At 61.0% G+C, this 12,142-nt stretch overlaps 1 protein-coding gene across 1 annotated transcript in view; it reads right to left on the bottom strand.

The window, feature by feature from the left end:
- Positions 1-325: 325 nt before the first annotated feature.
- Positions 326-12,142, bottom strand: part of FOXP4 (forkhead box P4) — a 30,875-nt gene continuing 19,058 nt past the window's right edge. Inside the window, 12 exon segments of the mRNA XM_002914517.4 lie at positions 326-473; positions 920-1,089; positions 1,634-1,700; positions 2,801-2,922; positions 6,332-6,433; positions 7,370-7,446; positions 7,527-7,734; positions 7,826-7,909; positions 8,976-9,063; positions 9,854-9,958; positions 10,236-10,449; positions 10,574-10,721. Coding sequence (XP_002914563.3) covers positions 326-473; positions 920-1,089; positions 1,634-1,700; positions 2,801-2,922; positions 6,332-6,433; positions 7,370-7,446; positions 7,527-7,734; positions 7,826-7,909; positions 8,976-9,063; positions 9,854-9,958; positions 10,236-10,449; positions 10,574-10,721 — 1,533 coding nt within the window.

Below are 12,142 nucleotides of genomic sequence, written 5' to 3'. Positions count from 1 at the left end.
GAGCTGGTGGGGGAGGAGGGCCCTGCTGCTGCTGGTGGTTGGGGGGAGGTGGTATTCAGATGTAGGGGAGGGTCTGAGGAAGGGTCTGGGCCCTCCGTGTCCTCTGCCGGTCCCAGACCAGGGGTTCTGTGGCCCCTCAGGGGCGGGACCGTCCCTGCCCCCGAGCGTCTGTCAGTCAGGTCACGTTGGGAGTCGCTGGCCCAGCCCCCCCATCTGAGTCCTGGAAGTGCCTTGAAGTTTGGGCGGGGCTGAGGAGTGGGGGTAGGTGGGGCCTGGGTTCCGGAGGGAGGGGTCTCACCCCTGCCCAGCCTGCCCCTAGAGGCCCTTAGGACAGTTCCTCTCCTGGCAGCTCCTCCTCCAGGTCCCTGTCTTCTGGAGGCCCCGCGGTGCTGGGGTTGGGGGGGCCCAGGGGGGGGCCCGGCCGCCTGTCTTCCTCTGCCTCGGCTGGCTCCTCTTTCACCTGCACCTGGTGGCTGTGACAGAAGGGATCATGTGGGCACCCCAGGGGCCTTCCCCTGTCCCCCAAACATCCAGAATTTGGGGATGCAGTGGGGGGTAGTCCCAGCTCGCCTCCCCGGGACTGCATCATCCCTGAGCCCCTGGGGCCAGCCGTCTGTCTTAGGTCTGATGTCCCCAGGAGCTCTCCTCTGAGGAAGGGGGAGGTTGGGACGGACAGAGGTTGCCTTGGGGAGGGCAGGAGACAGAACAGTGGGGGAGGGGAAGCAGAAGGGGAAGAAAGCTGCAAGAAAGAGGGGAATAAGAAGGGGGGGGGGAAGGGTGCCATGAGAAGGGAGAGAGAGACAGAGGTCACTTGTCCTGAGAAGACACATGTATGTGTGTGCGGGGGGGTGATAAGATGGGGATCCCACCCGCAGGGGCGTCTGGAGGGCACTGGGGTGGCTCCACGCCTCGTGCTCACCTGTACTGGGACGGGGAGAGGCGAGGGGGGCTGCTGCTGCCATTGCTGGTCAGCGGCTCCACGGGGGCACCCACTTCGTCGTGGCTGAGGGGCAGGAGGCTGCTGGCAGAGCCCGGGTTCAGCATGCCAGGGCTGTTGAGGAGGGGGAAGCTGCTCTCGGCCAGGGCAGCCTGGAGGGCACAGGGTTGGCCCTGTGAGCCGGCTCCACGCGGCCAAGTGTGTCGCTGCTCCCCCCCCCCCCCCCCCCGCCCAGCGAGCCTCCAGGAGTCTCTGTGAGGACCCCGCCAGCAGATCTATCTGGGCAACTCCCCGGCCAGGCCTCCCCAACACAGCACACCCCTCCACGGCCAGATCTTCACCCTGACCTGCTGCCTCCCAGCTTTCCTGGGAGCCTGGGACTGACCTATCCCTTCCCAGGAGGCAGAGGACCCCCAGACTGACCAGCCAGGTAACGGGCCCCCACTGGTGATGCCAACCTCCCTCCTTGCTCTCTGCTCCGCCTGAAGCCAGACTTCAAAGTGGAGGTGGGGGCTGCGCCCCGAGCTGGGCTGGGGCAGAGGGGCTGGGGTTTGGGCCACCCACAGTGGTTTTCACCCTCCTGCCCCTCCTCTGACCGGTGGGCCCTCGGCAGGGGAGAGTGGGGGAAGGTCAGTGTGTGTGGGCAGGAAAGCAAGGGGCCAAGAGCGAAGGGGGCTCTGGTCAGGGAGCACTCACCTGGTAGCTGGCATTAAGTGCTCCGTAACTGAGGCCCGAGATCATGTTTTTCACCAGGGTGGGGCTCCTGGAAGACAGAGAAGGCACGGGTTGGTCCGTTGTTCATTCACTTACTCCTCCTTCGCACCCTGACCCTTACTAGGCCCTGCTCTGTGCCGTCTGCTGAGTTTTATTCAACCCTCGTGCTGACAGGGCACGGCACGGACGCACAGCCCCCATCACAGCTCCTGTGCTGAGGCTTTCAGGGGCTCTGGGGCGGGTACGGCGTCTCAGAGCTGGCAAGGGGGAACAGGGCTCCCTCCCCATGCCTGTTTTTGCATGACGCCAGNTCACTTACTCCTCCTTCGCACCCTGACCCTTACTAGGCCCTGCTCTGTGCCGTCTGCTGAGTTTTATTCAACCCTCGTGCTGACAGGGCACGGCACGGACGCACAGCCCCCATCACAGCTCCTGTGCTGAGGCTTTCAGGGGCTCTGGGGCGGGTATGGCGCCTCAGAGCTGGCAAGGGGGAACAGGGCTCCCTCCCCATGCCTGTTTTTGCATGACACCACCCCAGCGGGTTTTCTGTTGTTTCCGGGGTTCGGCAGGTCCAAGCTAGAGCCCTGACAGTCCCATATCTGTAACGCCCACATGATCTTGCCATCCTGAATTCTGGGACATCTAATCGCCATGCGCTCAGCCGGTCCCCGTGCACTCCATGCCGAAGGCTTTTCTGCACGGGAACTGCAGTGTTCAGGAGCTGGGTCAGGTAAAGCAATGGCTCGAGGCTGTCCCTCTTCCATAAGGATTCATCCCCTGCCCGCCATTTACAGAGCATCTAAGAGAGGTTAAGGAGCTGGCCCCAGGTCACCCAGCCAGCAAGAAGCAGAGATGCACTGGAACCCAGGTCTTCTAGCTGGCATCTGACCATGTCCCAGCTCTGGCCAGGGCAACTTTGGTCTCTGTCTCTCTGGTCCCAGGCCCCAGGCTCCTTCCCTCAGTCAAGAACAGGGATAGCAGAAGACATAAATGTCCTCTGTCTGATCACCTGTCCTTCCAGATCCCGGGCTCCCCTGGGTTCCTCCACCCCTTTCCTCCCCACCCCTGAAGTGGGAAGGACTAGGGACACAGAGGTGTCCTGGAGAGAAATGGGGGGGGGTGCCTCTGCTCAGGGCGGGGCCTACATACCCCGTCATCTTTGGCGGCCTCCGCTTCTGATACTCGCGTTCGTCCACAGTCCACACGGCGCCCTTGACGTTCTCCACGCGCACGAAGCACTTGTGCAGGCTGAGGTTGTGCCGCACAGCATTCTGGGGGTGCAGCGACAGGGCGCATGCTCAGAGGCCGCCTGCTCGTCCCCTTCCCTGCTCTGGCGAGCACACCCAGCAAAGTCCCTGTCCCACTGTGTCCCACCTCCCCAGGCCCAAGGCCATGCAGGCTGCCACGGGGAGGAGTCCTCCAGCCTCTCTCCTGCCCTTGACCCAGGGTCTGCCAGGGTCTTCGTTGCTGACAACCCATTTTATGCCCCACTCCGCTTCTCCCTGCCATGTTTTGGAAAACCCCGTCTCCCAACTAAACACTATCCGGGTGGAAATCATTTGTTTTCCCAGCAGCACTGATCAGACACAGGTAGCTGTTACTCGGGGCCCCTGGTCGCCATGAGCCCGCATTCGGGCTTATGGAAATAAATCAGGAACCCTCGCTGCAACCTTCTTTAGCCCCTGGGAGTGTGGGAGCCTGGCTTTGAGAAGAGACAGCCTAAGAGCATGAGGCACACAGCAGGCCTCTAATATACACTTGTTGAAATAAACTGGCAGAAAGGAGAGCATGGGTTTAGTAGCTGTGAGGCAGAAAGAGGAGAGAAAAGAGGAAAAGTCACCTTGTCGCTCCCACCTCCTCCTGGCAGGGTGACTTCAGGAATTGAGGCCATCTGAATTGTAGGACACTTGGGTGGGGGGGGCGGTTGGCCCCATCCCCTCCCAGGGGGGCCTAAATGAGGGCCAGAGCCCACCCACTCCCTCCACGTCCCTCAGTTCTGTCCCTGTACTCTCCTCTCGCAGCCTCCCCCACCTCCCCCCCAGCCATCCCTGTCCCTGTTGCCTGTCCTCCGTTAGCCTCCCCCACCTCATCCCCATCCTTGTCTCCTCTTTACATTTCTAAACGGGGAAGAAAGCCGGCAGGGCGGGCAGCCCGTGCCCCTGGAGATCCCCTCTCCCTCTCTCCCTTCCAACTCTTGCCACTTGCAACTGGCCCGATTTCATTACCAATTTTAATTTGCCTCTAATTAAATCCTGTGTATTTTTCCGACTCGCTTGCTAATCCACGAGGGAGGCGGGCGGCTGGAGTGGAATCTCTTGGAGCGATAATTACAAAGGGCCTAATCACGCCGGGGCTCCTGCCTCGGAATAAATTTGCCCGCATTACGGGGCTCCGATCCTCCGCTTTGCAAATGAGAATGACCCCAATTTCCGAGGATGGCCTCACCGGGGCTTTTTTCCCTCATTTCGAAGCCTGATTCGTGATGAGAGACTAATTCGTTACGCTGAAACATTAACGGCAATTTAAGGGGTCTGGCGGGGGCTGCGTAAACAAAAGGACAGGCCCACAACATGGGCCCTGGGAGAGGATGGACACAGGGGGAGGGCTGGTGAGGACCATCAGCTTGGCAGATGGCAGCTCTGTCCTCGGATGAATGGCAGCTGGCTGGCCCACGCTGGCTCCTGACCCTTCTGCCCTGGTCTGAAGTGGACAGCATCTCAGGGTGGGGGCCAGAGAGAGTGAAAGAGGGAGGACTGGAGGTGGAGGGAGAGTTGAGGAGAAGAGGGACCTCAAGGAGCAGATAACTGGGTGGATGATGGAAGGCGAAGAGTTGGGTGTAGACAGGGTACATTTCCCAAGGAACATGAATGAAGCTTGGCTGCAAAAATCTTGAAGGTCAAAGTGGACCTCAAGCTGAGATGGATTCTGCTGTGCCACAGGGAGGGCGGGCACAGGTAGTGCCCGAAGTGGCAAAAGGCCCAGCAGAGCGCCGCTCACTAGGAAGGTCACCCGCTTGTTCAGCCAGCGTTGCACCGGGACCTACACGAGGTGAGGGGACGTGGAGGTGAATACCTGGGGGTGAGAGACACACCACTGGGATGACCCTGGCTGGGCGACCATGAAAGGTGGCATGGAAGGCCAAAGGGGCTTGGCTAAACGGGAGGGGCTTCAAGGTGGTCCTTGAGGGGTTTAAGGAAGTCACCCAAACCAGCTCCTCCTGATCTCAAGAAAGGAGGAAACAGGAAAGGAGGGTAGGTGGGTGAGGGACACCCTGCCCCCGAGGAGGAAGCTAGTGGGGCTCTCTACTTTCATCCCTACAGGTAGAGGATTAACCTGCATTATGAACAGAAACATTAGATAACAATTTTAATGATCCTTTATGTTTGCATAGGACTCAGCATTTTCTAAAACCCGGTATCCAAACTGGCCTGGAGGTTGGAGACTGGACAGGGTGGTCCCAAAAAGGCCCTGCGGGCTCACGGAGTGGGCAGGACTGTGGGTGGCAGGAAATGATGTCACTCACAGCCAATCAGAGCAGCTGTCCCAGCCTGGAAGCCTCTCTCCCCAGCTCTGGGAATTGGGCTCGTGGGGATACGGAAGGTCATGAAGCAGTCTCTCCCGCTGCAGTTAGCACATTTCAGCGCAGAGGGGCCTGGGCCCTAGGCAGACCCCACCCAGTTTAGCATTGGTGGGGAGGTGGCCTCAGTGACACTTGTTGAAAGCTGGCTGGGTGGTGGGGAGGTAGTTCGTTTTGTTGCAGTTCCTGAGCTGGCCAGCAGGGGGACTCAAGAGCCAGGGATCCAATTAAGGCTCTGAGCTAAGGACTCCTTCCCTGGTGTCTAACCTTCCCCGCAGGGCGCCAACACTCCCTTCTCCTTCCCTCCACCCCCTTCCAATTTAGATATCACTTTCCACTCTGCTGCACAGACACTAATATTCTCACCCATTAGACAGACAGACGGACACACACACACACACACACACCCTCCCATCTTGGCTATGGGAAAACAAATGGCTGAGTGCCCCAGTCCACATCTCTGTGTCCCATTTTTTTAGGGTCCCTCCCTTCCTTGCCTCCGGTCCCCTGAGAAAACTCTATGGCTGAAGGTGGTGAAATGACTAATTGGATGGAGACAATTATCTTCCTGCCTCCATGGCAGAGTTGGGGAGAGGGTGGGGGTGCCTGTGGTTGTGTGCCTGTGGTTGTGTCCCAGGGCACAGTCCACGGGTCTTGTCCAGCCGATCCCTGTGTCTGTGCCTGCACACTGCCCACCCCACCCCGGGCTTCAGAACATGCACCTTTAGCCAATGTACCCAGACCCGTAGGGTCTCTTGAGAGTGTAACCCAGGCCTCTCTAACAGGCTCGGGCATTACTGACTCCCAGAGGCCCTACTTTGTGGGGCCTATGGGGGAGCACTCCACGGAAGAGGAGGATTTCTTCCCAGAAAGAAGGCAGCACAAGGCTGGAAAGAAGGGGCTACTGAGGGGCAGTTAGAGAACATTCCATAGCCCATGCTGAGGGTGGAGGGGCCCATGATGCAGCCCATGCCCTGCTGGGGCCATTTCTGCAGAACGCCCCTCCGAGGGGACTAAATGCGATGCAGCCTTGGTCTCAAGGGGAGGTGGAGATGTCTGAGGGTGACTGGGGCTCTTGGCCAGGAGGAAGGAGCATGCCTCACCTTCCAGGTGGCAGTGTTTCTCCGGAAATAGGCGAACATCCTGGTGAACCAGTTATAGATCTCATTCAGGGTCAGCTGCCTGTCGGGGGTTTCCAGAATGGCCTGTGGGCCAGAAAGAAACAGAGAGACCCTCAGTCTGGGTCTTGAAGGGTCATAGGCCTGTGCTCTCTCCCTTCTGCCTGACCCTGCCTCTCACCCCAAGAACAGAGAACACCGACTACAGAGGCTTGTGGACAGGAGGACTGGTGGGTGTCGTCGATGCCCTGAGTGGGGCAGGCTGCTTAGAGCCCAGCCAGAGGCCAAAGGAAACACGAGCCTCGAGGCCCATGCATTTGTGCAAGGAGCACATGACTTCCTTCTGGAGGGAAAGTGGCATCAAGGGCCCCCGCCCTGGAATGAAAATGAAGCAGCATTCTCGGGAGAGAGAGATCCGTGGGGTGGGCGCTGGTTGTACTTTATCCTGATTTTGGCAAAGGGCGCCCAAGCATGAGATGTGTGCCTATGAGGACATGTGTGGGGATGTGTGTACCAGCGTGGGAGGTCAGAGCAAGAGGATGTCTGTGCAAATGTCCATTCAGATGACTATTACGTGAGCATTAAAGACTGAGGGAGAGAACTGAGGGGTGTGTGTGTGTGTGTGTGTGTGTGAGAGAGAGAGAGCTGGCAGGGAGGGGGGGAGGAAGAGGGAGAGAGAGAGGCAGGCAACCAACTGAGAGTGACCGTAAGTCTATCAGAAAAATAGTCTCCCAGAAGCGTGTGTACAAGGGAATGAGAGAATGAATGACACAGTGGGTGTGAGTAGCAAAACCCAGCGCACATGCCCCCAGAGAGACGCCGCAGAAGCAGTGCACGGACTCAGACGGAGCCTGTGCGAGAGGCCACAGCCAGGAAGGCTAGCCTGCGTGCCACTGGGAGAGGACAGGTGCGGGAGGGGATGTCTCTCCTCCGGCCCCAGGACCCTCGTGGAAGCTGGGACGCTGAGGTGGGGGTGCAGCCTGCGTGCCCTCCCCACCCCCTCTGACTACCTTCCATGCTCACCTGGCGGATGAGGGAGGCGTAGGTGAAGGGGGGCCTGACGTCGGCGTTCTTGTAGAACTCGTGATTCTGGGCCAGCTCTGGGGGTGAGAGGCGGAGGGTGAGGTAGCCGGATGGGGGTCCAGCTTGGGGGGGAAACGACCCTCCTGGCAGTCCTTACCCGAAGAGATGGGGGAGCAGAACTTGTCACTGCTCCTCCGGCGGGCGGGGCCCCCGCTGTGCAGGGGGGCAGAGCTGAGGCCGGGCGGCCGTAGGGGGGTGACGGGGGCAGCGGCCGAGGTGGGGGGGTGCACAAGACCATCTGGGAACGAGTCTGCTGCAGAGACGGGCACCTTGGAGAATGAGGAGGAGCCGGGGACCGGGTTCAGCTGTGAGCAACGGGGAGGGTGCTGAGACCAACGCCAAGGGTGGGGGTCCCGGGGGTCCTGGGAGGGCCGCAGGGAGGGGAGAGTCACTCACTGGCTGGCTGAAGGGCTTGGGCTCGGAGGGCCGCATGTGCAGGTGGGCCATCATGGCCTGCAGCCTCTCACTCTCCTTGGCGAGCTGTGGAGAGGCGGGAGGTGGGCAGGAGCTGAGCCCCCAAGGGTCCGGTCCTCTTCCTCCTCCACATCCCACCTCTCCCCCACCAGACACCCAAGAAAACCCCTCTTCCCACCACCCCTCTCCTGCATCTCCAGCATCTGGCTCCCTCTGTCCTCTGCTCCCAGGCGGCCTCGGCTCTGCTCTGCGCCCTTCTACCCTCAAGGCCAGGGCCTGGGGTTGCCGGCTCCGTGAAGCCCTCCTCACTTCCCCTCCAGACCGGGCATCCCAGGCTCGAGCTCAGCAGCCGCTGAGCTACAGGCCAGGGGCCCCCTTGCTAACAACACATGCTTTTTCTCCCCATCGAAGGCAGAGGCTGTGGCTGAACACCACCCAAGTTCAGTGGCACTTGTGTGTGAGAGGGTCCTCGCCCAATGAATGGAAACACAGGAATGGATGAATGATTCATTCACCCCCATTCATAAATTCAATAGTTCTTTCACAACTACCCTCTCATGGCAGGGCACTCTGCTAAGTGCCAGACGGAAATGGGTACATGTCCACCATTCTGCCTGCTGGCTGTCCTGAGTGCTACTTGCTACAGGGTGTAGAGTCGGGAGCCAGACTGCCGCGGTTCTGACCCTGTCTCTGCCACCCGCTAGGGTGAGTGACCGGAAGCAAGTCACTGCACCTCTCTGGGCCTCAGTTTTCCATACCTGTGAAGTGGGGATGAGAATAGTACCTGCCATATACGGTTGTTTAGAGGACTCCTGGAGTTCTACAGGTAAAGTACTGAAGTCAGCACCCAGTGAAGCGCTCCATATGGTAGCTGTGCGTATTTTTACTGTTTTTGTACAGATGCTGCTCTTCTGGGCCTCCCAGCAGATACACCCCCACCTCGGTTTGCACCTGAGAATCTAACTGTAATCACCCCCCGACCTTGGCACTCAGGAGCGAGAAAGCATAAGACGATCCGTCCTCAGGACCCTCTAAAGCCCTCCTGGAAATTCAGCGCTGAGGGTGGGGCAGGGCCCAAAGAGGGACGGCATTCCCCGCAACCCGCCTGCGTCCTCAGTCCTCAGAGCCACACCTGGATCTCCAGCTGCTGGACCACCTGCATCTGCACCCGGCACTGGGCTGTGCTCCGGTCATCCAGGGCGTGCTCTGTGTTGAGGTGTCTTCGGGGTAGGAGGGGGCAGAGAAGACACAGTTGGCCCTGCTTTGCCTGCGGCCCCCACCCGCCCATCCCGCGCTCCCATCCCGCCCACAGCCTGGAAAGCAGACAGACCTAGAAATACAAAGGGAAAGAGGTGGGAAAAAAAGAAAAAAACAAAAAAAACAAAAACCGGGGCAACGAAGGAAGCCGCCTTCTCGTCAACCTCCTTTGATGTCTTTGCTAAAATCCCAGCTACAGAGAGATCTAATTGCAAATGAACTAATTAAGTAAACCTCTGACGAAGCGTGAAAACAATTTGTTTGACCCTGATGCTGCAAGGGTCTGGGAGACAGCAGAGTTAATCAGTCAGTGACAGAGCCTGGCACGGCTGTGGCAGCTGGCCGCCTGCTGCCAGCCGCCTGGCCGCCTCCCGCCCTGCCTGTCCACCGGCCTTCCGGCCTGTCACTAGGCCATCAGTCTCCTGGGCTGAGTCTGGGGGAAGCTGGGGAGGGCGGCGGGGGCATCCTCTCCTGCTCCTCACACCCCCACCCCGAGGGGCTCTGACAGCCTGGGGATGGGGCTTAAGGAGGCTGCAGACCCCTGAAAATACAGATGGGGGAGGTGGAGATCAGGGAGCTGGTGGGGGCAGGAAAGAAGCTAGGCTAGGTGCCCCAGGGGTGAGGACAGCAGGACAGCTGGTGGCTGAAGGCCCAAAGAAGGGCAAGCTAGGTGGCCGGCGGGGGAGGTAAGGGGCCCTGTGGAAAGGCTGCTGGAGGGTGGGGGGACGGAACGGGGGGGGGGGCGACACCTACTTGATAAACTGGCCCAGGTCTTCACACAGGGTCTCACAGCCTGGCCACTTACACTCTCCGTGTCCGTAGAGGGGGTGGGAGCCTGGCGTCTCCTCGTGGGAGGAGCTAGGAGAGCAAGAGGGAGGCAGTGGTCAGGGACCCCGAAGACCCCAACAGCCCTGGGTCCAGCTCGGGCTGGCTCCCCTGCTGGTGATGTTTCTGTCCCTAATACGGGTTTCCCAGAGGCTGAGAACAATTCTGTGTGCCCTGGGAGAGGGGTCAATTTCCGGGTCCCCAAGCTCCTCCTCCCCCCCATCCCTCACCGCGGGTGCCATCCTCGGGGTCCAGGGGTGCCCCCCCCTCCGCAGGTGTGCAGCGCCCTCTCCCAGCCTGGGCCCTGCACCTGTCTCTCCGAGGTGTGAGCACAGTGGGCTGTCCGTTGGGCAGGGTGTGGTGGGAGAGGGGGGGTGAGACTTTGGGGGGGGCGGCAAACGAGGTAGCGGTGGTGGCTGAGCCGGTGAGGTCCAGCCCCTCCTGCTTGACGCTGTCCTCGGCGGGCTGCCCGGGGGCACCCTCGCCCTTCCACAGCTGGGGCAGGTCCGTCGGGCACACGGCCGCTGCGGGAGAGAGAGAGGCGGGAGGCTGGCAGGGCCCCAGGAACCCACGGGGCCTCCAACCTGGCCCTGGGAGCGGGGAAGGAGGGGGGGGCTGCGGACCGGGTCCGGGCTGGGGGGCACTCACCTTGCGGGAGGGTCTGCAGGGGCCCCGAGGCTTGGCTGGGCTGCAGGCTGACCAGCCCCTGTCTCTGCAGGTTGAGCAGGTGCTGCTGCTGCAACTGTTGCATTTGCAGGAGCTGCTGCTGGAAGGCCAGCTGCTTGTTCCCCAGGGCCTGGTGGGGGGCCCGAGGGGGCGGGCAGAGGGGGGTGCCATCAGCCTCGGGCACGCCCTCTGGCCCCCACGCTGCGGCCACCCCCTCCCAGGGCCTGTCAGCCCCCGGAGCTGTCGTAGTGGCGTCCGCGGCTGCAGCCTCTCTGCTCCCGGCCCAGCTTCCATAGGGCTGCATGCCTCCTCGCAGTAAACACACGCATGCACGCACGCACGCGCGCGCGCAAACACACACGGCAGACCCAGACGCTCAGCACGACGCCCTCCCTGCTCCCGCCCCCCCTCCTTCCGCTGCCTCAGCTCCCCGCACCGCAGCTGTGCTCGCCTGGAAAGGGGGGGGCTCTCATCACAATGATCGATGAGCCTGTCAGACTCCGGGGGCCACTCCCGCCTGGCGGGCACCCTTCCCACATGCCCGGGTGCCCCCCTTCCGCGCTGAGGAGGGGGCCTACCCCCTCCAGCTCCTCTCCTCTCCTGCTTCTTAGATACAGGGAATCAAAGAGTCTGATGGGACTTTAAAAGATCCACATCAGCTGGTCACTGGGACCCAGGCCTGGGGAAGAGTCACATCTCTACTGCTCAGGCGCACACTTGCTCACTGGCTGGCTGGAGGTCTGGAGCTCTGCTCTCTCCCTCCCCCCTCCTCCCCCCCCCCATTCAGTTCTTCACACAGGCACTGACAAGTCAGCCCGTCAGCAAGTCTTTTCTGAGCCCCAGGAGCCAAGCCTGTCCTGGGTGCTCAGGAGGCAGGGACGTCTCTGCCTGCCTGCCTGCCCTGGGGGTGGGGTGGGGGGCTGGCTATTCAATAAAGCCAGCCTACAGATAATGCAGGGAACGCAACAGCGACAAGACCTTGCCAGGGAGGCTGAGGGCGTTGGGGGAGGCTGAGGGCGTTGGGGGAGGCTGAGGGCGTTGGGAAATGACTGGGCGTCAGCAAAGCAGCGTTCTGGGAAGAGGCAACTCAGGACCTGGCTGTGGTTTGGCCAGCAGGAGGGAGGCACGTGTCTGGGGCACGGAGGCGGAGCCCAGGGGCCTGGTATGGAAGCTCTGGAGGCCCTGTGGCCCAGGCGAGGTGGGGATGTAGGCTGGGGTGTTCTCTGGAGGGGAAGGGTGGGATGTGACAAGAAGTGGCAGAGGTGGGGGCACGGCTGAAGGGAGCATGGCACGTGGTTTGCTGAGGGACTAGAAGGTGGGGGGGGCTGAGGTGCTAAAGTCACTAAGAGACAAGTGGGCAGGAAAGGGCCTGACAACAGGGCAGCTGGTCACGAAGCTGGTCATGAGCAAGGGCCACTGGATGCCTGTTCTCATTAATCCGACAACACGAGTCAAGGAGACAAGGAGAAAGGACTGTGTGGGGCTGAGGGCAGCTGGAGAGCTGTGCGCCCTCCCCGCACCGTTAGCGTTCCCCCCTGCCCCATGATTCCC

Source organism: Ailuropoda melanoleuca, chromosome 19 (genome assembly GCF_002007445.2).
Source record: "Ailuropoda melanoleuca isolate Jingjing chromosome 19, ASM200744v2, whole genome shotgun sequence".
In the NCBI taxonomy this organism is placed as follows: Eukaryota; Metazoa; Chordata; class Mammalia; order Carnivora; family Ursidae; genus Ailuropoda; species Ailuropoda melanoleuca.
This window is presented reverse-complemented; position numbering and strand designations above follow the sequence as displayed.